This window comes from Gorilla gorilla, chromosome 1 (assembly GCF_029281585.2).
Source record: "Gorilla gorilla gorilla isolate KB3781 chromosome 1, NHGRI_mGorGor1-v2.1_pri, whole genome shotgun sequence".
In the NCBI taxonomy this organism is placed as follows: Eukaryota; Metazoa; Chordata; class Mammalia; order Primates; family Hominidae; genus Gorilla; species Gorilla gorilla.
Window position 1 is genome coordinate 85,407,586 of NC_073224.2, and position 22,058 is coordinate 85,429,643.

At 39.9% G+C, this 22,058-nt stretch overlaps 2 protein-coding genes and 1 long non-coding RNA gene across 3 annotated transcripts in view; 1 reads left to right on the forward strand and 2 right to left on the reverse strand.

Moving 5' to 3' along the window:
- Positions 1-20,383, forward strand: part of LOC129531535 (uncharacterized) — a 45,192-nt gene extending 24,809 nt beyond the window's left edge. The window contains exons 2-3 of the long non-coding RNA XR_008676767.2: positions 17,787-17,891; positions 18,790-20,383. This is a non-coding gene — a long non-coding RNA (uncharacterized lncRNA). The remainder of the gene's footprint in view (positions 1-17,786; positions 17,892-18,789) is intronic.
- Positions 8,285-22,058, reverse strand: part of FMO4 (flavin containing dimethylaniline monoxygenase 4) — a 28,175-nt gene continuing 14,401 nt past the window's right edge. Inside the window, exons 6-10 of the mRNA XM_004027894.5 lie at positions 18,840-18,982; positions 17,718-17,917; positions 15,864-16,216; positions 13,210-13,279; positions 8,285-9,232 (exon numbers count right to left, since the gene is read on the reverse strand). Coding sequence (XP_004027943.4) covers positions 8,806-9,232; positions 13,210-13,279; positions 15,864-16,216; positions 17,718-17,917; positions 18,840-18,982 — 1,193 coding nt within the window. The 3' untranslated portion in view covers positions 8,285-8,805. The remainder of the gene's footprint in view (positions 9,233-13,209; positions 13,280-15,863; positions 16,217-17,717; positions 17,918-18,839; positions 18,983-22,058) is intronic.
- LOC101128035 (DNA topoisomerase 1-like) lies at positions 9,487-11,744 on the reverse strand. Its single transcript, XM_055377624.1, has one exon. The coding sequence runs from the start codon at positions 11,310-11,312 to the stop codon at positions 10,692-10,694; it is 621 nt and encodes a 206-aa protein (XP_055233599.1). The 5' UTR covers positions 11,313-11,744; the 3' UTR covers positions 9,487-10,691.

The window sequence follows — 22,058 nt, forward strand, 5'->3', positions numbered from 1 at the left end:
ACCATGGCCAGCCTAATGTTGGCAGTTGTGAGTAGTAGTCCATGGTGTGTGAGCGTGTGTGTGTATTATGTATATATATAACATTTTCTTTTTTGGGGGGTGAGGGACAGGGTCTCGCTCTGTCACCCAGGCTGGAGTGCAGTGGTGCAATCATGACTCACTGCAGCCTCAACCCCCTGGTCTCAAACAATCCTCCAACCTCAGCCCCCCAAGTAGCTGGTACCACAGGCATCCACCAACATGCCCGATCAATTTTTGTATTTTTTGTAGAGATAGGGTCTTGCCATGTTGACCAGGCTGGTCTCGAACTCCTGAGCTCAAGCAATCCTCCTGCCTCAGCCTCCCAAAGTGCTGGGATGACTGGCCTAAGCCACATTGCCTGGCCTCCACATTTTCTTTATCCAGCACTTTGGGAGGCAGAAGTGGGAGGATCACTTGAGCCTAGGAGTTCGAGGCCAGCCTGAGCAACATAGTGAGACTCTGTTTCTACAATAAACTTAATAAAAAATAAACAAAACAAGACAAAAATAAAACTATTGATGTTACCTTGTCTGAAGGACTCCAAGAAGAGCTGACTCACCAAAGAGTGCAGTTTCTACATCCTGATGATTTCACCCCCCTTTTCCTAACCAGTCAATGACCCTAATTTTCTAGCCGTTTGCCCTCCACAATCCTCTTAAAATCCCCATCCCAGAACTCCTTGGAGAGTTGGATTCGAGGCTCCCTCCTGTCTCCTCACTCAGCCACCTGCGATCATTAAACTCTTTCTCCATTGCAAACCTTGCTGTCTTGGTGTACTAGGCTGTTACTGCACAGCAGATATATGAACCTGTTGGTCCTGTAAAAACAGTGGCTTGGAATTTCTATCTTCACATACAGTAGTTAATTGTGGCCAAGATGCACTTTTAATGTATTCAAGCTACCTGCAGGGTGAATGCTCTAAGTTAGCTCCTTCTACTAATTAGAACGTCATCTTATTTATTTTCATTTTTAGTTTTTGATACACAATCTCACTCTGATTTCCCAAGCTGGAGTGAAGTCATGCAATCATAGCTCACTGTGACCTTGAACTCCTGAGCTCAAGGGATCCTCCTGCCTCAGCCTCCTGAGTACCTGGGACCACAGGCAGATGCCACCACACCTGGCTAATTTTTAAATTTTTTTGTGGAGTTAGAGTCTTGCTATGTTGACCAAACTGGTCTTGAACTCCTGGCCTCAAGCAATCCTCCCACTTTAACCTCCCAAGGCGTTGGGATTACAGGTGCGAGCCAATGTTCATGGCTAAACTTTGTCTTATTCTAAATTACTTGTTTTAAAAAAGTTTGACTGGATTTGAATCAATTCTTGTAACACAAAAAACTTTAAATGTTACATTTGTCAATGAGAAAAAAGGAAAAAAACGCACTTGGATTTAAATATTTCAAGTGCTCTGATTATTTTTGAATGACTATGAAGTGGTTTTACATTATTTTCATGCCAACTTGCCGAATGTGAAGTGCTCATCGTTAAAAAATCTTAATTAAGAATTAAGTATATAATTTCAAGTGTAAAATATGATAGAAAAACTTATGTTTCCAGAAATGATCTCAACTTTTAATTAAAAACTGTGAATATTTATTTGGAAGTATGTTATACATTCTGTATTTAATATTCTTCCTAAAATTTTATATCGATATTTTGCTTAATTTTATTTTAATATATAAAAAGATCATTTTTTCCTGTGCTCACATAGATAACCACATTCCTTCTAACTTATCCCAGTGTGAAATACAAACATTATCATCATTTTTCTTTTTTTATTTGTGTAAATTTAAGGCATACAAGTGTAATTTTGTTGCATGCATATATTGTTAGTGGTGAAGTCTTGGGCTTTTAGTGTAAACATCACTCAAATGAGGTACATTGTACCTATTAAGTAATTTCTCATCACCCTCCCTCCCTTCTACACTCCTCACCCTTCTAAGTCTCCAGTGTCTATCACTCCACATTTTATATCCATGTTGATATGGTTTGGCTGTGTCTCCACCCAAATCTCATCCTGAACTGTAGTTCTCCAAATACCCACATGTAGTGGGAGGGACTCAATGGGAGGTAATTGAATCATGGGAACGGTTGCCCCCATGCTATTCTTGTAGTAGTGATTAAGTTCTCACAAGATCTGATGGTTTTATAAGGGTCTTCCCCCTTCTCTCAGCTCTCATTCTTCTCTCTCCTGCCACCATGTGAAGAAGGGTGTGTTTGTTGCAATGATTTTAAGTTTTCTGAGGCCTCCCTGGCTGGAACCATGTGGAACTGTGAGTCAATTAAACCTCTTTCCTTTATAAATTACCCAGTCTCAGGCAGTTCTTTATTGCAGTGTGAGAATGGACTAATACACATATGTACACATTATTTAGTTCCCACTTATAAGCGAGGACATGCAGTATTTGACTTTCTGTTTCTAAGTAGTTTCACTTAAGACAATGGCCTCCATTAGAACATGTGGGAAAAAAAAAGATAATGGCCTCCAGTTCCATCCATGTTGCTTCAAAAGACATGATTTTATTTTTTTATGGCTGAGTAGTATTCCATGATATGTGTATCTATACACACACACATATAGACATACACATGTAGACACACACACACACACATACATACACACCCGCATATATAGGTACCACATTTTCTTTATCCAGTTATCCATTTATGGATACTTAGGTTGGTGAATAGTGCTGTAATAAACATACAAGTGCAGAAATCATTGATATAATAATTTATTTTCCTATAGGTATATACCCAGTAGTGGGATTGCTGGATCAAAATCAAATGGTAGTTCTATTTTTAGTTCTTTATGAAATCTCCATTTTTTTTTTTTTTGAGATGGAGTTTTGCTCTTGTTGCCCAGGCTAGAGGGCAATGGCACAATCTTGGCTCATTGCAACCTCTGCCTCCCAGGTTCAAGTGATTCTCCTGCCTCAGCCTCCAAAGTAGCTGGGATTACAAGCATGCGCCACCACACCTGGCTAATTTTGTACTTTTTGTAGAGATGGGGTTTCTCCATGTTGGTCAGGTTGGTCTTGAACTCTCGACCTGAGGTGATCCGCCTGCCTCAGCCTCCCAAAGTGCTGGGATTACAGGCATGAGCCACCACGTCTGGCCCATACTGTTTTACATAGAGGTTGTACTACTAACTTACATTCTCACCAACAGTCTATAAGTGGTCCCTTTTCTCCATGTTCTGACCATCTGTTATTTTTTGACTTTTTAATAATAGCTATTCTGGCTGGTATAAGATGATATCTCACTGTAGTTTTAATTTGCATTTCTGAAATGATCAGTGATGTTGAGCATTTTTTCATATGCTCATTTGCTATTCATATGTCTTCTTTCATTATCATAATCTTTTTTTTTTTTGAGATGGGATTTTGCAATGTTGCCTATTGGTCTTGAATGCCTGAGCTCAAGTGATCCCCCCACCTTGGCCTCCCAAAGTGTTGGGATTACAGACATGAGTCACTGTGCCTGGCCCATTACCATAATCTTCTATGTGTCACAATGTGAACAAGATTGGAAAGCACTGTTCTAACATCCCTGACTCAGGCCTACTTACTGATCCGTCTTTCAGAAACAATACCGTTCTATGAAATGTTCATGTGGGTCACATCCTCACTTTATGCAAGTTCCAATAAAAACATTTCAAGAGTCATTTCTTAAGAGAAGTCTTATCTGAGCATCCTATCTAACCCCCACCACCCTTTGTCTCTTAAACTTACTTGTTCTTAAGACTGATCACTATAAAACATTTTATTGTTCATTTTCTGACTCTCACACTAGATTATAAATTTCATGGAGTCAAGAATTTTATCTCTTTGTATTTGTTTCTATTTCCTCATGGTCTAGAATAGTGCTTGGAACATATTAGGTGCTCAATAAGTTTTATTGAGTGAACAAATTGACCACTTAAAAGTTTATTTTCGGCCAGGTACAGTTGCTCATGCCTGTAATCCTAGCACTTTGGGAGGCCGAAGTGGGTAGATGACTTGACCTCAGGAGTTTGAGACCAGCCTGGGAAATATGGTAAAACTTTGTTTCTACAAAAAATGAAAAAATTAGCTGGGCATGGTGGTGCATGCCTATAGTTCCAGCTTGAGCCCGAGAGGTCAAGGCTGCAGTGAGCAGTGAGTGCACCACTGCGCTCTATCCTGGGTGACACAGTAAGACTCTGTCTTCCAAGAAAAAAGTTTACTTTTCCTCAAACACATATCCAACAGGACTGTTTGACAGTACAGTCTACTCTGGATATCATTCCCATAAATGTATTTCACAAATATGTTTGTGGTCAGTCTCTGATAATTGTCTGATAATGCAGAGCATACGATGCAAATCAATGGCAAAGAGAAGTTACATATCCTGCTGTATTAGTCCATTTTCACTCTGCTGGTAAAGACATACCTGAAACTGTGCAATTTATAAAAGACTTACAGGCTCACATGGCTGGGGAGGCCTCAGAATCATGGCCAAAGGCAAGGAGAAGCAAGTCACATCTTACATGGATGGTGGGGGGCAAAGAGAGAGCTTGTGCTGGGAAACCTTTGTTTTTAAAACCATCAGATCTCATGAGACTCATTCACCATCATGAGAACAGCATGGGAAACCTCCACCCCATAATTCAATCACCTCCCACCAGGTTCCTCCCACAACATGTGGGAATTGCGGGAGTTACAATTCAAGATGAGATTTGGGTGGGGACACAGCCAAAACATATCACCTGCAACTAAGAAGAATGTTGAAGTTGATGAAGCAATACTGGAGAACTGTTAAGCCATTGGCAAGTCTAGATCTTGCAGAATTAAATCATGTAAGAAATACAAGAATAACATAGAGAGAATTGGCAAACATAATGACAAGACAGGAAATTCGAAAGAATGATGTAAATACTTGGCAAAATCAATGAAAACTGTGAATTTTTTTAAAAAGGGCAATCTTATAATCTTGCTTTGAAAGTCATATGGGAAGTAAAGAATGTTGTATAAAGTGGGGAATGTTTTATCTTGCTGTAATATAAGTTGTCAGACAATTAGGCAGTTCCCATTTGTACACAGTTCCAATTATAATCTAACTCAGTTAAATGAACAGTAAAGCAAACTTATTTTTATAATTTCTGGTTTTATTTCTCAAGTTGAAGTTTTGACCAAACCTAATTTTTTTCCATACTATTTACTATGATGTTTTGATTCTCATTTAAAATGGGTTCACTTACAGCGGGCTTTTCCTGGTACCATTTGTTCCTTGAGAACTGGGGTTGAACCAAACCCATTCTAGAGAAAGGTTCTGTTGCGGGCTTTGAGTCTTCAGACAGGTGTCTGTTAAGAACTACTGATGGGAAAAAGAAGGTTAGCACTGTGGTGAGCTCCAAAGAAGTGAATAAGTTCCGGATGGCTTATTCAAACCTACTGAGAACTAACATGGATGGGCTGAAGAAGAGGGACAAAAAGAACACAAGTAACATCAAAGTAGCATAGTGAAGGGCACTGAATTTCCTCTGCTTTCACCAACTTTCACCAGTGAATTGCAATTTTTCCTTTAATTTTTAGTTTTGGTCACGTAACTAGGTTTCTGGTTTCCCCACAATAGGTGTTTTCATGTAAGATAAGGGTCATTTTGGAAAGAATAGTTGCAATGTTTATAGGGTAGTTGTGGTAAGAAGCTAGTTTATTTTACATCTGGCTAATTAGTCTGTGATGCATGGTTGTGTACTACTGGATTATAGATTAAAAGTCTCTGTAGTCATCTCTGTGAAGACCAATGTGTCATTAAACATGTCCGTTTATCAGTAGCAGCAGCAACAACAAAAACGATCGTTAACTGGAAAGTGCTGCCAGAGAATCCAGGGAGAGCAAAGGCCATGCCTCCAGATTACACAACAGGGAATGGGATTTGGCAGTAGTTTCAAGTCCTTTCTTTAATTCAGAGGATAGAAAATGTCCCCGATTCTGCAGCTATTAATAGTTAACTTACTTTGGACCAAACACCGTGCATTTTCTCATTAATGTTCACAGTAAGGTAGGCCCTATTATGACCACTGTTTTCTGGATGAGGACACTAAGGCTTAGAGAGGCTAAGTCACATGGCCAAGACTTCATAGCTAACAAGTTGAGTTCTCATTCTCAAGTTAGTGCTCTTAACCAGTGTACTTCGCTCCTGTGCAAATACTGGACTGTATAGTTCTATTTCTTCTAATTGCCACTTGGATTGTCTTTTACTTATAACATTAGCTGTTGGCGGACTGTTCTTGTTTGTTTGCAAGGCTGAGGTAATTTATCGTGTTGGCAGAAGACAAGATTGTAGGTAGAAGAGAGAAAACAAAGAGTGCCAGCTGGCAAGGCCACTGTCGATTCATCAAATACTTCTTTAGCAATGCTTCATATCAGGCAGTGTTTCCGATGAACATGATATGATTCCTTTTAGGAACTCACGATTTGTTAGGTGACAGACAAAAAGAAAATGATACTATAGTAAGAAAAGAGCAGCACCAGAACATACACAAGGTGCAGCTGCTACACAGGAGTGACCATTTCTGCTTTGGGGATTTAGGGAAGGCTGTACAGAATGAGAGCACTGAGCTCTCTTGAAAGATAAATAGGATCTCACCAGTCAGGCATGGTATAGATTTGTGTGCCTGACAGAGGCAAGAGCTGATGCCAAAGGGAGGAGTTATGAAAGTTCATAGTTTGGTAGTGCTGGATGGGAGGGTTTGAAATAACAGGCATTCTGCTGACCCGGGCAAAGAGACTCAGACCATGAAGGGCCTTCTATGTTATGCTAAGGAATATGGGACTATTATGTCTTCTTTTTTTTTTTTTTTGAGAGAGTCTCATTCTGTCACCCAGGCTGGAGTGCAGTGGTGTGATCTTGCCTCACTGCAACCTCTGTCTCCTGGGCTCAAGTGATTCTCCTGCCTCAGCCTCCTAAGTAGCTGAGATTACAGTCACGAACCACAATGCCCAGCTGATTTTTGTATTTTTGGTAGAGATGAAGTTTCACCATGTTGGCCAGGCTGGTCTTGAACTCCTGACTTCAAGTGATCTGCCTGCCTCAGCTTCCCAAAGTGTTGGGATTACAGGCATAAGCCACCGTGCCCAGCCAAGGACTATTATCTCTAATCAAGATAGAGAATGAAGGATTTTATATGGGAGGGTGACATGATCAAACTGGATCCCTTTTGTGTGCCTCACCATATATCCTCTCCATCATCTTTGCTCTGCTCTGTGCCCTAGGAGCCTGACCTCTGTGGATAAAATCTGTTGGCAACCTTGCCTTCTGACTTTCATTTGGGTTTGGCCCTTGGGGAGCACTAGCAAGGGATCAGAGAGTGGGAAGAGAGTAAGATTAGATAATTTATTCCCCCAGATCTCTACTTTTGTAGTCATCGTGCACCTGCCTTTGTCACTCAGCTGAAGGTCATTGCTCTTGTTAGGTGGCCCTCTACGCAGTGCTTGCTTTTTGTCTTTAGTAATTGCTTTATTATCTTGCCTCATTAGGTCTATGGATAGTAGTGGTACCTGATTGTTACAAGTATGGGAGTGTTTCCTTATCTCTATGATCTTCCTACACTCTGCCCATATCTTTTAAAATAATCTCTATATTAAAATTTCCAGGCAGGCATGGTGGCACACGTCTGTAATCCCAGCAACTTGGGAGGTGGAGGAGGGAGGTTTGTTTGAACCCAAGAGTTCAAGATCTGAGATCTAAAAAAAATAGTGAGGCTGGACATGATAACTCATGCCTGTAATCCCAGCACTTTGGAAGGCTGAGGCAGAATGATTGTTTGAGCTCAGGAGCTTGAAACCAGCCTGGGCAACATAGCGAGACCCTGGCCCTATATTTTTTTAAAAGAAAGAAAAAAAAAGAAACAAAAAAATAGTAACACACTGTCCCTATGAAAACCTTTAAAAACATTAGCCAGGCATGGTCCCAGCTACTCAGAAGGCTGAGGTGGGAGGATAGCTTGAGCCCAGGAGTTCGAGGCTGCAGTGATCTATGTTTGCATCACTGTGTTCCAGTTTGGGTGATGGAGCGAGACTCTGTCTCTAAGAGAAAAAAAAATTTTCTCAACTTAATCTGAATGCCATTTTGTTCCTACTGAGACCTTCCTGGGAATCAGAGGTTCTTATATATTTATAAACCATATATTTATAAAGCATATATTTACTTTAGAGTAATAAACCATATTGTATTAGTCTGTTCTATTGCTGCTAATAAAGACATACCCAAGACTGGGTAATTTATAAAGGAAGGGAGGTTTAACAGACTCACAGTTTCACATGGCTGGGGAGGCCTTACAATCATGGTGGAAGGTGAAGAAGGAGCAAAGACACGTCTTACATGGTGGTAGACACGAGAGAGCTTGTGCAGGGGAACTGTCATTTATAAAACCATCAGAGATCGTGAGACTTATTCACTACCATGAGAACAGTATGGGAGAAGACCTGCCCCCATGATTCAATTACCTACCTCCCACGGCATGTGGGAATTATGGGAGCTACAATTCAAGATGAGATTTGGGTGGGGACACAGCTAAACCATATCATAGATATTTATTTTAGAATAATCACTGAGGTAGCAGGGTAGAAGATGCATTGGAAAGGGTGGCAAGAAAGAGGGTACTGAAAACAAAGAAGAAGATAATACAATAATTCAGATAGGAGATGACTGGGCCTGAATTTGGCTAATAGCAGTTATGATGGAGAGCAGAGGAGGGATGCACAAGATACTTGGAGACAGAATTAGCATGACTTGGTGCAACCCTTGTAACAATCAGGTTCATCCTCGCCAAAGACTTACCAGGTAAGGGGACATTCTTTCCTGTAGTTTATCTCTCACCAATTTCAAGAAAAGTGAAGATTTACAGATAAGTAGAAGAGAGGCAAGTAGGACAGGTGCCCCCCAGGCTTTTAAATAATGTGACATGGAGGCAGGCTTGGAGGAATCAGGGACAATTCGAGTTTTTAAAGGTTTCAGTGTTCTGTCCCACTGGGTCAGGATGGCATTTCTGGCTCCATCCCATTTTCCAGGGCCCACAAGGCGGTACTGATAAGGAGTACATGGTCCAAAGAAAACTTCCCAAGCTAGTCTGGGATCCTTGAGGAACAGAAGTGGGATGCTGGGCTTTGTGCCTATGCAGGCAGCGATATCATCCATGTAGGCAATGTAGTCGAATTTGTCTTTGCTGGTGTCTTTAAACACTCCCCTGAGAGGAAAAAAGAGGGAGGACCTTTCATTAATCACACCTGCCCTGCATTTCTCAAGTTATCAGACCCACCCATCCTCCCACCATTTTGTTACATTTTTTGGGGGAAATCAAACCATATTTGGGAATGTTTTTATATGTTAGGAAGAAAGAAATTAAAGGAGTTTATCTACAGAGGGTATCTGTGAAGCTAATTAATTTTACTAGAGATGGTAAAAGGAGGCTATTAATTTTACTAGAGATGGAAGAGAAACTTTTTTTTTTTCCGTTAAGTTGTAGGAATTTATTTGAAATAACCTACAGTTGATTAAAAGGGAATTCATGATAAAAATAGAAGATACTTGAGGAAAGATGTGGGAAATGGACTCTGCACACACACTAAACTAACTGCCTCTAAAACTAATGATTATAGCAAAAAAGTCTTCATATTAAAGTTCTGCTTTTTATGTTTTTTTCATTTTTTACAAAATTACAAAAGAAAAAATAAAAGCCCTAAAATCTTAATTATTTTTCATTTTTTTGGACCAAATACTCATTTTCCTCTAAATGTATTGACCTGTGGAACTTTTCATACAGTAAAATCTTTCAAGTGAAAGATAGGGCTAAAAAGAAAAAGATGGATATCTTAAAGGGTACAGCGAATGCTCAGAACAAAGGATGATGGGAAAATGGTTTCAGTCACTGATTATTTCATTATCCTTAGACTCACTCGCCCTTCATCCCTCCCCAACCCCAATCTACATGATCTTTAAGATCAAGAAAAAGGTTTAAATATTTTAAAATAATTAAAAAGAAATAAAAATTCACATTTAAAAAGGAACACTCAAGTCAGGAAATATTTTCCCATCATGCTTTTCTGTGAACAGGTGTCTGAACCAAAACACTGCCAAAGCTACGACTGCTTCAAGTTTAATGAAAATTGATCCCCATGACAATAGACAGTGACGACTCTAACAGGCGCACTGGGTTTTTTGTTCTATTTAATTTTAAATTCCTGAAATGGGGGAGAGGGGAGGGAGTTTAGGAATTTATTTCTATTAAAATATAGAAGTTATTGGAAAACCCTAACTAAAAACACACCAATATAATCGGACTTTGCATACAGTAGCTAAGAGAATCCAAACATTTCAGTGAAACAGTGAATTTGCCTGGTAGAATGCTGACAAATTCCCATCCACTTGCCCTCTTGAAAATAAAAACAAAATTCAAAACAAATCATACAGCTAGAATTTTGATATCTGAAATATTTTTAAATAAGTTGTCTGTAGGACAACTGGCTCAGCTGTCCCTTATAATATCTCCAGGTTTATCTTTTCGCAAAGATGTTGGTTTGTTAAGACTTGCTGCCTCTCTCACCCAGGCACGAGGGCAAGCGAGGCTCAGTTTATCCATCTTTCCCAAACCATACTGTTCCTTTTCACAGAACCCTGCCTCTTGAGACTGGCTAAAACTCGTAGTCTTAATCAGCCGTGTCAATGGCCCAGGCAAACTTTTCTCGCTGGGTTTTGTTGTAAATCTTCTCAATTGGGACACCCCACTTCTTGCACCAAGGCACTGTGATCTTAGGGTCCAGATAATTGAGTTTGGAGGTTCCCAAGGCAATCTGTTTATTTTCCTCTCGGTCTGTGGCTTGAACTTCCAGCTTCATCAACTGTTCCTCCAGTCTCTGAACAGCCTTCTTCTTTGACTCTACTACCTTCTTCGTCTTTGCATCCTTCATGACCTTGGCATCAGCCTTAGCACTTTTCAGGTCTCTCCGGGCATCTGCTAGCTGTTCCTTCTTGGCATCAATCTTAGTTTGCAAGTTCATCATAGACTTCTCAAAAGTTTTTGGTGGTGCCCTCTGATGGTTACAAAGAATTGCAACAGCTCGATTGGCACGGTTATAAGAAAGGATCTTCGCTGGGATGTTCTCATCCGGGGCTGTGAGTTCTTCTAGCTGCTGCTGTAGCGTGATGGAGGCATTGTATGTATGGAATACCTTGGCTGTCAAGCTCTCCATGAGATCCTGAAGATGCTTATTCAGAATACCAGTATTGAGTCTATCAAAAAGATCATCCTTGGGCTGCTTTTTCTCCATAAATAGTTGTAGGTTCTTAAAAACTCGAGAGAAACTTTAAATAATGTTTTCAGTTCTTGGATTTGATGTGAGAACAACGTCTGATCAGTCCAAATAGAAGAGCTGTTGAATGAATGAACGTGACCAGAAAGCATCATATGTACCTAAATTTTTTTATTGGTGTGAATTGTGAGTTGAGAGGGCCATACTTGGTGTATGTGGACTGAACTTTCCACAGATATGAGCATATTATATATTAATATGAAGGCATTATTCATACCTATTTCTGTCAGTAAACTTACTTATTTACTTATTCCTGTCAGTAAACTTCCACGATGTTCTACTTTTCATGAAGTTTACTTATTTCTGTCAGTAAACCTTCATGATGTCCCAATGTCAATCATTCATTCATTCAGTGAGTAAATAAATAAATGAACATTAAGTGTCTATCACATTCCAGGCACCATTGTAGGTGCTGGAGATCCAATAGTGAACAAAACAAAGTCCTTGCTGTCAAAAAGCCTGTATTTTAATGGGAGAAATGAATACATTATTAAAAAACCCCAACTAAGTAGAGATGTAATATATCAGGTGGTAATAATGGGCACTCTGAGAAATATAAAGAAGGGTAAGGGGAGAGGCAATGGTGAGTCAGAGTGGGTTGCTGTCACATATAGTGTTGTCAGAGAAGGCTTCTCTCTTATTAAGTGACATTTGAACAGAGTGAGCCTTTTAGGTGTCTGGTGGAACATTCCAGGCAGACAGAAGAGTGAGCGTAAAGGTTCTGAGGGGGTTATGTTTGGTATGTTTGAGGAACAGGTAGGAGGCTGGAATGCCTAAAGCAGCATGGATGAGATGGAAAGCAGTAGGCAGTGAGGGCATATCAATATTTGGGTGTACGGTGGGCCTCAGAGGCTGTAGGGAGCCTCCTGGGAGTGAAGAGGAAGCAACTGGAGGTTTTTGAGTAGAAGGGCAATGTGATGTGGCTCACTCTTGATGCTGTGACAAGCCTAGATTGTAGAACAGAGTGGAAGGAGGGAGACCAGGTAAGAGGTGGCAGCAAGTGTCCTGATGAGAAATGTTGGTGGTCTGGTCTGGGATGGTAGCAGTAGGGGCAGTGAGAAGTGTCTGAATTCTGGATTTATTTGGTAGGTAGGAGCTGACAATATTTGCCGATATGGGGTGTGAGAAAAGAAAGAGAAAAGGATTAATCCAAGGTTTTTGACTGAACTTGGTTTTGACCAACTGGAATGAGTAGCTATGAACTGAGATGGGGAAAAGTTTCAGATCAGCCCATTTACAGGGCAGATGGGGGGCGGAGGGGGTCAAGAGTTCATTTTTAGACATATTAAATTTGAGACGCCTATTAAATATCTAAGTGGAGCTATCTAGAGGGAGTGGAATTAGGAGTCTGAAGTTCTAGAGAAAGATTTGAGTCAGAGACACAGTTTGGGAGCCCTGAGTATATGATATTTAAAGCCACAGGCCTGGATGAGGCCACCTGGGAGTGGGTGTAAATAGGAATGAGAAGAGGCCTGAGGACTAAGTTTGGAGCTCACTAAATTTTGGGAGTGAGGAAGAGGCGATACCAGCAAATACAGAGAAAGAGCAGCCTGAGAAGTAGGAAGAGAGTGAAGTCAGAATAGATTTCCTGGACTAAGTAAAGACAGGATTGCCACTGGTAGGGGGCCAGGCTGTGTGTTCCACTGAAAAGACCTGGTGTCCCCAGATGACTTGTCTAAGGCCATGTCTGATTGGTGGCAGAGTTAGGACTAAAAACGTATCCTTCTGATTCCTAATGCGGAGTTATTTCCAACCTGCCATACTGCTTCTCTAGGAATGGCTTTTATACTCTGAATCCTTTTTTTTGTAACAGAATATACTGTAAGTTTTCCCTAGAGCAAGCTACATTTCATACCTTTTAATGAGCTGTTCCTTTTCAGTAGCCTCCATCATCAATTTTTGGGATGGAGGTATCTTACAGAGTCCTGTGGGAAAAATCACAAACAACACTAAAGTCAATGTGGCTTTTCCTTTATTTAAATTCTCCACCCACTCATTTCTAGCCTCCCACTGCTCTAACTTCAGAGCACATGATAGTCAAAGCTCAGAATGGAATTGCAGCACAGAAAATAATTTTCTGGAGGTAAAATTCCCCGCCCAGCTCACTTAACCAGGGTACTGCCAGAATTGTGAGGAGAGATGCCTCTATGGCCCAGCTGTCAGCCTGCGCACACTCACCAGACACCTGCACCTGTGCCAGTTGGCCTGCCCTGTCTCTCTTCATCTGCTTTCGCTGTATAAATAATATAATTTATATTATATTGTATGTATACCCTCCACATTGTATGTGTGTGTGTGTGTGTGCGTGTGTGCGTGTTTGTGTTAAAGCTATTAGTTGATTAGATGTAAACACTTAAAATGACCCCATTTTAGGCTGGTCATAGTGGCTCATGCCTATAATCCCAGCACGTTGGGAGGGCAAGGTAGGAGGACAGCTTAAATCCAAGAGTTCAAGACCAGCCTGGCAACAGAGCAAGATATTCTTTCTATAAAAAATAAAAATTTAGCCAGGTGTGGTGGCATGGGCTTATAGTTCCAGCTACTCAGGAGGCTGAGGTGGGAGAATCCCTTGAGCCCAGGAGATGGAGGCTGCAGTGAGCCATGATCATGCCACTGCACTCCAGCCTGGGCAATGGAGTGAGGACTGGTCTCTGAAAAAAACCCACTTTATAACCCTGTCTTAGAACATTTTTATTTTTGTTACACAAGGAGCCTCATGTGTGGACGGGGCCTGGCAGTTTCGCAGTCAGTCTCACCCAGGCTCTGTCTGCTTTTGTTGTGAGGACCTGCTCATTCCCAATCTCCCATCTAGACAGTCTTAGCACTTGGACTCTGCTCTTCTTGTTTTTCTGAATTCTAAACCTTATTCTCCCTTAACAGCTTGCACCCTGATAATTCTCTGCAGTTGTCCAGCTTCCCCAGAGACTAAAATCCCAGTTTGTCTTCTGGGTTCCTAGAACGTCCATACTCCCTCTTATAATGTAAACTCTGTCCCCACCCCCTGCCCCTTCACTGTCCCTATCCACCTCAGGCCACTTGTGACCCTTGTTAGTCTGCCCTGTTTGCCATCCCATTCTGGCCAGTCCTGCCTTTGTCAGGTACCAAGTGCTGGCCCAGGGTGTGTGTTTACTTTCCACACGAGATAGGTCCAACTAAGCTCTGTGGACTGCTTTCCACTAGGGTCACCTTATCCTCTAAAAAACTAGCAAGATTTAATTGGTTGTTCCTAGATTGCTTTTTGGAAGTTCTCAGGAGAAGCATGCCATTACTCCTATGATGTGAGCTAAACAAGTTTTGTTTTGTCAGCTTTATCATTCTAATAACCATTTTGGAGCTCACCATAAAATACTTTTTAAAACCAGGTAGTTAATTAAGTCTTCTGTGGTTTTAATGTAATTGGATAATGCTGTGAAAGCTCTTTAACTGACCTTAAAAAACAGAAATTTGTGGTAATTTACTGCAGGGTTGTAGAATTTTTTTCTGTAATGTAAATAAAATGAGATTTTCTAACTGCCTTCTTTCCCCTCCCCCCAAATAACATTTTTTTGTGTGTGCCAACTTAGGAGAACGTACGGTTTTAAGTGTGATTGATACCTATTATATTTCTACAGTTTGATAGAAGTCAACACTACTTAATACCATGTTGTATGCTATTTATAAGTTATTGGTGATTGTTTTTATTCATTAAGAACAGAATTCTTCTACAGCATAGCTGATGGGCCCAATTGCTATGGCTGTTTATATTTAAAAACAGAAAACTGCAGTTCTTTAAAACTAAAATGCTTGCTAATCTAAAATTTGCCCTGCTTTAGAGAGGTATGATAGCAATAGCAATGGTCAGAGAAACCCTGTCACTTAATAAGCATTAGTTATATGTCAAGTACTGTGCTAATTGCTTTGCAGACATTATCCTTTTTACAAAATTCTTGTCATACGGGATTTATTATCCCCATTTTACAGATGAAGGGGCTGAGATTTAGAGGGGTTCTTGCAAAGCTAAAGAATTTTGAAGTTGGGATTGGACCTCGGTAGCTCTGATTCCAGCATCTATGGTCTTATTGCATAATTGACAGAAAGTAGTTTCCAGTGTCTAAAATATTTTTTATGGATCTCTAATCTCAACTTCATTCATAGTGTATATTATTCCAATATCTTTCTTTGGAAGCAGTATAAAATTATACTTCTAGTACTAAATGAAAAGATTTAGGAGTAAATAGATTAGACTAGGCTAGAATAGGATCATGAAGCCTTCAATAATTTCAGCTAACCTGACAAATTTGATTATATTCTGTTGTCCAAATTTATCTCATCCACAGAGCCAAAATCTCTTTTCCTATTCAGTCACATTAAGTGACACAGCACATCCTCATATTACAAACATATACAATTAATTGTACACTAATGTAAAAAATATTTTGTTACTTTAGTTCACATCTGTTTGATTTTAGCTAAATGGCAGGGCACCAATTTTAAGATCCAAAGAGAGGGCTTTCAGTAGAGTCATGGTACCTTTGAATACTCTTGTGACCCATCGTGCTTGGAGCTCTGTGCCTGATAAGATGGATCCTTTAAGGCTGATAAGGCCGATGATGGCTAATGTCGCTCTCTCTAGGTTTAAGGGAAAGACTTGCTTGTATAGAAATATCTTCTTTGTACAGAGGCTTTTAAGAGGTTCTTCAAAAAATGGAAAAGAAAATGTATATCCTGTAGTGAAGATCACAACATCAATGTTTTCTTCCACTGTCCCATCTTCAAAGACAGCAGAGGTTTCTGTAAATTCAATCACGCTGGTTTTCATAGTGATTGCCCCACAGAGGATACAGTTTGGCAGCTCATCATTCACAATGAATTTTGCTTTTTTCCTTTGACACACAGGAGAAAATTATTCACTGTAGTTATTTTTATGAGAAACTTCAGCAAATGATTTATTTAGCCAATTCAGGGAAATTACCTGCCAAGCTAAGGAAGAGAATTAACCAATGTCTAATTCAAAGTCATCTACTTGACTTAGTATGTTTATAACATGGTTTTGTGTTTCTGTTCTCAGTAGAAAGTATATGGAAAATGACTAAACCTACTCTTTCTTGCTTGGGGTTTAAAACTATCTCTTAGAACTAATTTCTGGAGCAATGCTTTTCTCAGAGTGTCAGCATACAGGGTACAACAATCCATTTGATGATCAATTTTGGGTCTCAAATTACTTAGGCCTCTAGGGAATGACATTAGGCAGACAGGAAATTAGCAAGGAGCTCTTTAAATAAAAATTTAATACAAAAAATTAGCTGGGCATGGTGGCCTGCACCTGTAGTCCCAGCTATCTGGGAGGCTGAGGCAGGAGAATCACTTGAGCCCGGGGAGGGCAGAGTTGGCAGTGAGCCAAGATCACACCACTGCACTCCAGCTTGGGCAACAGAGTGAGACTCCATTAAAAAAAATTTATACTGATACATATTTTCAGTGTGACCATCATTCTACCTAATCACATCAAACATATTTTCTTTGTAAAATTTACATATCAAATCATCCTTTGCCAGTAGTTTTCCTCATAAGTTGAAAGACATCTCAAGGATAAAAACACAGACAAAAAAAGAAACAAAACAAAAAACAAAAAAAGATATCTTACCAAAGAAAAATATTTGGGTCAAGTGTATAATAAAAATCATATTTAGTGACCTTACGTGCTTTTCAAAGGCTTTCTTTTACTTGCCAATGTGCAACTCTATACAGATGTATATTAAAATATATCATTTTGGCTGAGTGGAGTGGCTCATTCCTATAATCCCAGCACTTTGGGAAGCCGAGGCAGGTAGATCACTTGAGACCAGGAGTTCAAAACCAGCCTGGCCAACATGGTGAAACACTGTCTCTACTAAAAATACAAAAATTAGCTGGGCGAGGTAGCCTGTGCCTGTAGTCCTAGCTACTTGGGAGGGTAAGGCAGAAGAATAGCTTGAGCCCAGGAGGCAGAGATTGCAGTGAATAGAAATCGGACCATTGAACTCCAGCCTGGGTGACGGGAGAAAAACCCTGTCTCAACAAGAACAAAAACAACATCAACAACACAAAAAAACCCCAACAACAACAACAACAACAAAAATATGTGATATTTGTAACAGCAGGAAATGGACGTTTTCGTCTTTTATTTTCTTCCAGCCTCATGAATCACTACTTTTGCTACCAGAAAGAGAATACATATATTTTAAAAACTGCTATGGTACCTGATGAACAGTGTTTTAGGGAAATGGATTTAGAGTAGAATAAACAAAGGCAATATTACAATTACTGAACATTTTGAATTCTGAATAAAATGTAATGAGAAATATTGATTTAATATTTTTTCTACTAAATAAAAAATGTAAGTACCCTTTGGTAATACTTAATCCATAATCCTCATGATTAAATCTCTTATTCAACTTCCTTTCTTGAATCCAGTTTAGAAAACGTGAAGGCAGAACTTGTGAAATAAAACTACAGCATCTTCTTGTAACCATCATATTATAAGGATAGCCCCAATCTGAAGAGCGCCCAAGAACCCAGGTACCAGTTCTAGTACTGAGAAGTACCTAAAAAGTAAAGTAAGGCAAGAAGGATAAATAAATATTCATCATCTTGTAGTATTTTTCATCAGTGTGTTTCAAATGATCTTATTCCAGTCTGGTCTTTTAACAACAGAGGATTGGTGAATTTGTACATAGGTCTACATACGATTATCTGTTCCTATTGCTGTCATTGTTCTCAGAATCACTTTACTAGATCTGTATGTCTCTTAAATATTTTACTATGTTTATAGAATTATAAATATAGAAGTATAATATTTGTAGATACATGGAATTGATCTGGCAATTTTTTACATGTAAGCAAAATAGAACTTAAAGTGAAGGTATGGAAAAGCAATTTTACCTTATTTTTAAATAAAAATATATTCTTTCCAGATCTAATCATTTTCCTTTAATTTATGCTAAAGTGCAATAGATTTCTAATTTGTGAATCTGGGCTTAGACTTTCTGAAACCATTATGTATACTTGTTGTGCAAGAGTTGCTTTCATCTCAAAACAAGGTACAGATATCACTTTTAGTAGAGAACTTAGAAACATTCAAGAAAATGACCTTTCTATTCTTACATAGGGATTTTACCAGAATGACAAAGGGAGGGTGTAAAAAAAAGATAATTGACCTGGGTGAAGCAATTTGCCTACATGGTCTTGTTTCTGAAGGAGCACTTTTGAAAAGTGCTTAGAGGTCTGGCATCCACACAATTTTGCTAGACCCTTCTTGGAGATAGTTCAGTTCTGTAAAGCATGGCTTTTTACATAGTTCAGAAAGGACCGTGAGCGGCTTTAAAGATTTTCAGTGTTTTTTTTTCCCACTTACTCTGTGTCTGCATAATTTAGCAACTGGCCAATGTACTTCATAGTTTTGAATATCTCTTTCCAGCCATCATAACTGATGATGGGATTAGGGGCATTAATTCAGAGATGATGTACCTGAGCTGCTGTTCGACTGAGTTCCACAGCAATGTCTCCTCCAGTGTTCCCAAGACCGATCACCAAGACGCGCTTGCCCTGAAAGCCTTCTGGGATCTTGTATTCTTGACTATGCAGGATCTGACCTTTAAACTTACGAATTCCTGAGAGGAGTGAAGGATCAGAAAGTCTGAAATATCTAAAGTTATAATTTCTCACTATGCAGGGATAGGGTCTGTGGAAAAAGGGAAGTCCCACAACTATGGCAGTCCTTTGCTTATGCTGCTTGTGGCAGGAAGTAGAAAAAGCATATAACCTCCCTCTCCCTGGGATGCTGTGAGCCCAGATGTGGATATAGTACAAACTGCCTTGTTAAAAACATAGGAGATCTTGAATTCCATATGAGTGTGCCCTTTTAAAGCAGTTGCTTCAGGAAATCAAACTCACAAATAATGAGACATCTTATATACTATGCTGAATATCCTGGGCAAAAAGTAGATTGTTTCTAGTTCATCTACATTAAGTATTATATCCAACTGTGGCTTCTCCCAGGACCATTACACTTGTATCTAATACCTACTTGACATCTTCTTTTGGATACTGAATAAAGATCTTGAACAAACAAATAAAAGCAGTAGGCTGTTGATGCATGTTATTTTGCCCAATAGATATATTCTATCAGAATGTGATTTGTATATATAATATGTTTACATATTAAATTTTGATTCAATTAAAATTCTTCACAGGGGAGGTTCTGTGGTAAGTTCTTTCGTAAATGAAGTAATTATTCTAGTGATTTAAGTTCATGTTACTTGTACTTTATGCTTTATTATTGATGTGTTATTATGCAGTATGCTTATTTGTGTTTTATTCTTATGTTATTTACACTTGTTTCTGATTGATCTTTCATGAAGCTCCTAATACTCTGTCCATAGAAGCACAGCTATAATGATATTTACATATGTAAGGAAGACTACAAATATTTCTTCTTTTGATTCATTTTTGGTGATTATCTCCTTGGCAGACATAAAAGACTGATGTGGTTTGGCTGTGTCCCCACCCAAATCTTGAATTGTAGCTCTTATAATTCTCACGTGTCATGGGAGGGACCCAGTGGGAGGTAATTGAATCATGGGGGCAGGTCTTTCCCATGCTGTTCTCCTGATAGTGAATAAGTCTCATGAGATATGATGGTTTTAGGAATGGGAGTTCCCTTGGGCATGCTCTCTCTCTTGTGTGCCGCCCTGTAAGACGTGACTTTGCTCTTCCTTCGCTTCTGCCAAGATTGTGAGGCCTCCTGAGCCATGTGGAACTGTGAGTCAATTAAACTTCTTTCCTTTATGAATTACCCAGTCTTGGGTGTGTCTTTATTAGCAGCATGAGAATAGACATGAACCATGGATTCACATAAACTAAGAATGGTAAGAATAGTGGAAACAGGGTGTTTACAGCAGCAGCAGCAACAATGGAAATTGTGGGAGGTGACAGAGGAAACAATTGTGATGAGGCCAGTGATGGTCAGAATCACAGATGAGATGAAGCATTGACAAAGAATCTGAAAGAGAAGCCCAGCAGTTTTGAGGACTAGACTGCCTCTCAGGCTTCAAGTGCCTTTGAAGTGTCAATATACAAAGATTAAATTCTCTTCTAGAATATATTATTCTCCTCCTATTCAGTCATTGATTCATTCATTTACTTGGTAACATTTATTGAATAGCTACAACCTGCCTTGTTAAAAACATAAGAGATCTTATAGTGCATATCAGTGTTCTTTTTTAAAGCAGTTGCTTCAGGAAATCAAACTCACAAATAATAAGAAACATCTTATACATTACGCTGAACATCCTGGGCAAGAAGTAGATTGTATAACAAAATGTTTTAACAGGATTCTTTGCCTACTGAGGCCCCCAAAGCTGGACACTAAACAATAGTTCCCGCAGTCCAAGTGAGGTGCTAAACCAACTATGCTGAATTTGCAGAAACTGTGTGTGAGGCCAGTTTTGTGATCCTGACTTAGCCTCACACTCACTTTGACAGTCTAAAATGGTTGAGGTAGAAGTGGCTAGGAGTTGGAAATTGACAGGAATTGTGGCATTTTCTGTCATGTTGACATGGGGCCAGGTGTGAGGGGCTTCAAGGAGACCACTCTGAGCGAGACCTTCATGTTCGGGGTCTACAGAGCACAGCAACTGGTGCTTGTAAGGCCGTGACTGGGACTGCCTTCGAATGATGGTGGCTGCACTGACAGCATTTCTCCCACTGTTGACAATACAAGATCTATATTTCATGTGGACCAGAAGGCCCTGTGGAAGAGAGCCAGTCTGACACCAGCTTAAGGGAACTTTGCCCAAGGTGGCAATTTGAACACACGATGAGGCCCTAACAGATAGTCTGTGTGGCGATGACCTGGGGAGAACTGGGGGTTAGAGAGTTGTAGGTAGCCAGCCTGAGAGCATATAATCTGTAACAGAAGCTACAGTTGAGATATCCCCAGTAACAAAGGGTCTCTCTGAGTCAGAACCTGGGACACCACCTGACAAAGCCAATTTTAAACACCCCGGAGATCAGAGAAAACTAGCCCAGGACTGGGGCCAGTCCAGAAAGAACTTTTCTTCTCTCTTCCCTCTTCTTGACCTTTCCCCAACTCCAATTCTGCAAAGGTCAGAAACTGCAGCTGATAGGTTTAGGGTTCGGAGGGAGAGGATGGCAGAGGAAGAAGGAAGTCAAGTACACTGTCTCTTCTTGACACTGCTGTCAGCTCATAGCAGGTGCCAGATGGTGGAGGGAGAAGCTTTTACATTACATACAGTTGCACATTTTGACTATTGCCTGAACAGGACATTTTAGTTATGAAAATGAGATTTTTTGTTTTTGTTTTTGGGTGACTTACAATGATCAGAGGACATTTCCTTATCTGAGAATAAGCAGAAAACTGCCTGAGATTTCATCCAGGGGCAACGGAAGGACAAGCCCCACAGATCAAGTCTGCAGGGATACTAAAGGAAAAAGTTGGCTAATAGTCGTATCTTATATAGCCTGTTCTTTCAACAATTTCAACACCACCCAAGGTACTATGCTAAGTCTAAGGTCTAAGGAATGTGAGGACAAAAGGCAGTTCCTATCCTCAAAGAACTTTTTTTTTTTTTGAGATAAGGTCTTGCTCTGTCACCCAGGCTGGAGTGCAATGGCATGATCTTGGCTCACTGCAACCTCCGCCTCCCAGGTTCAAGTAATTCTCCT

Excerpts from the sequence above, each read along its gene's own strand:
- LOC101128035 (XM_055377624.1), bottom strand. The coding sequence starts at position 11,312 with ATGGAGAAAAAGCAGCCCAAGGATGATCTTTTTGATAGACTCAATACT.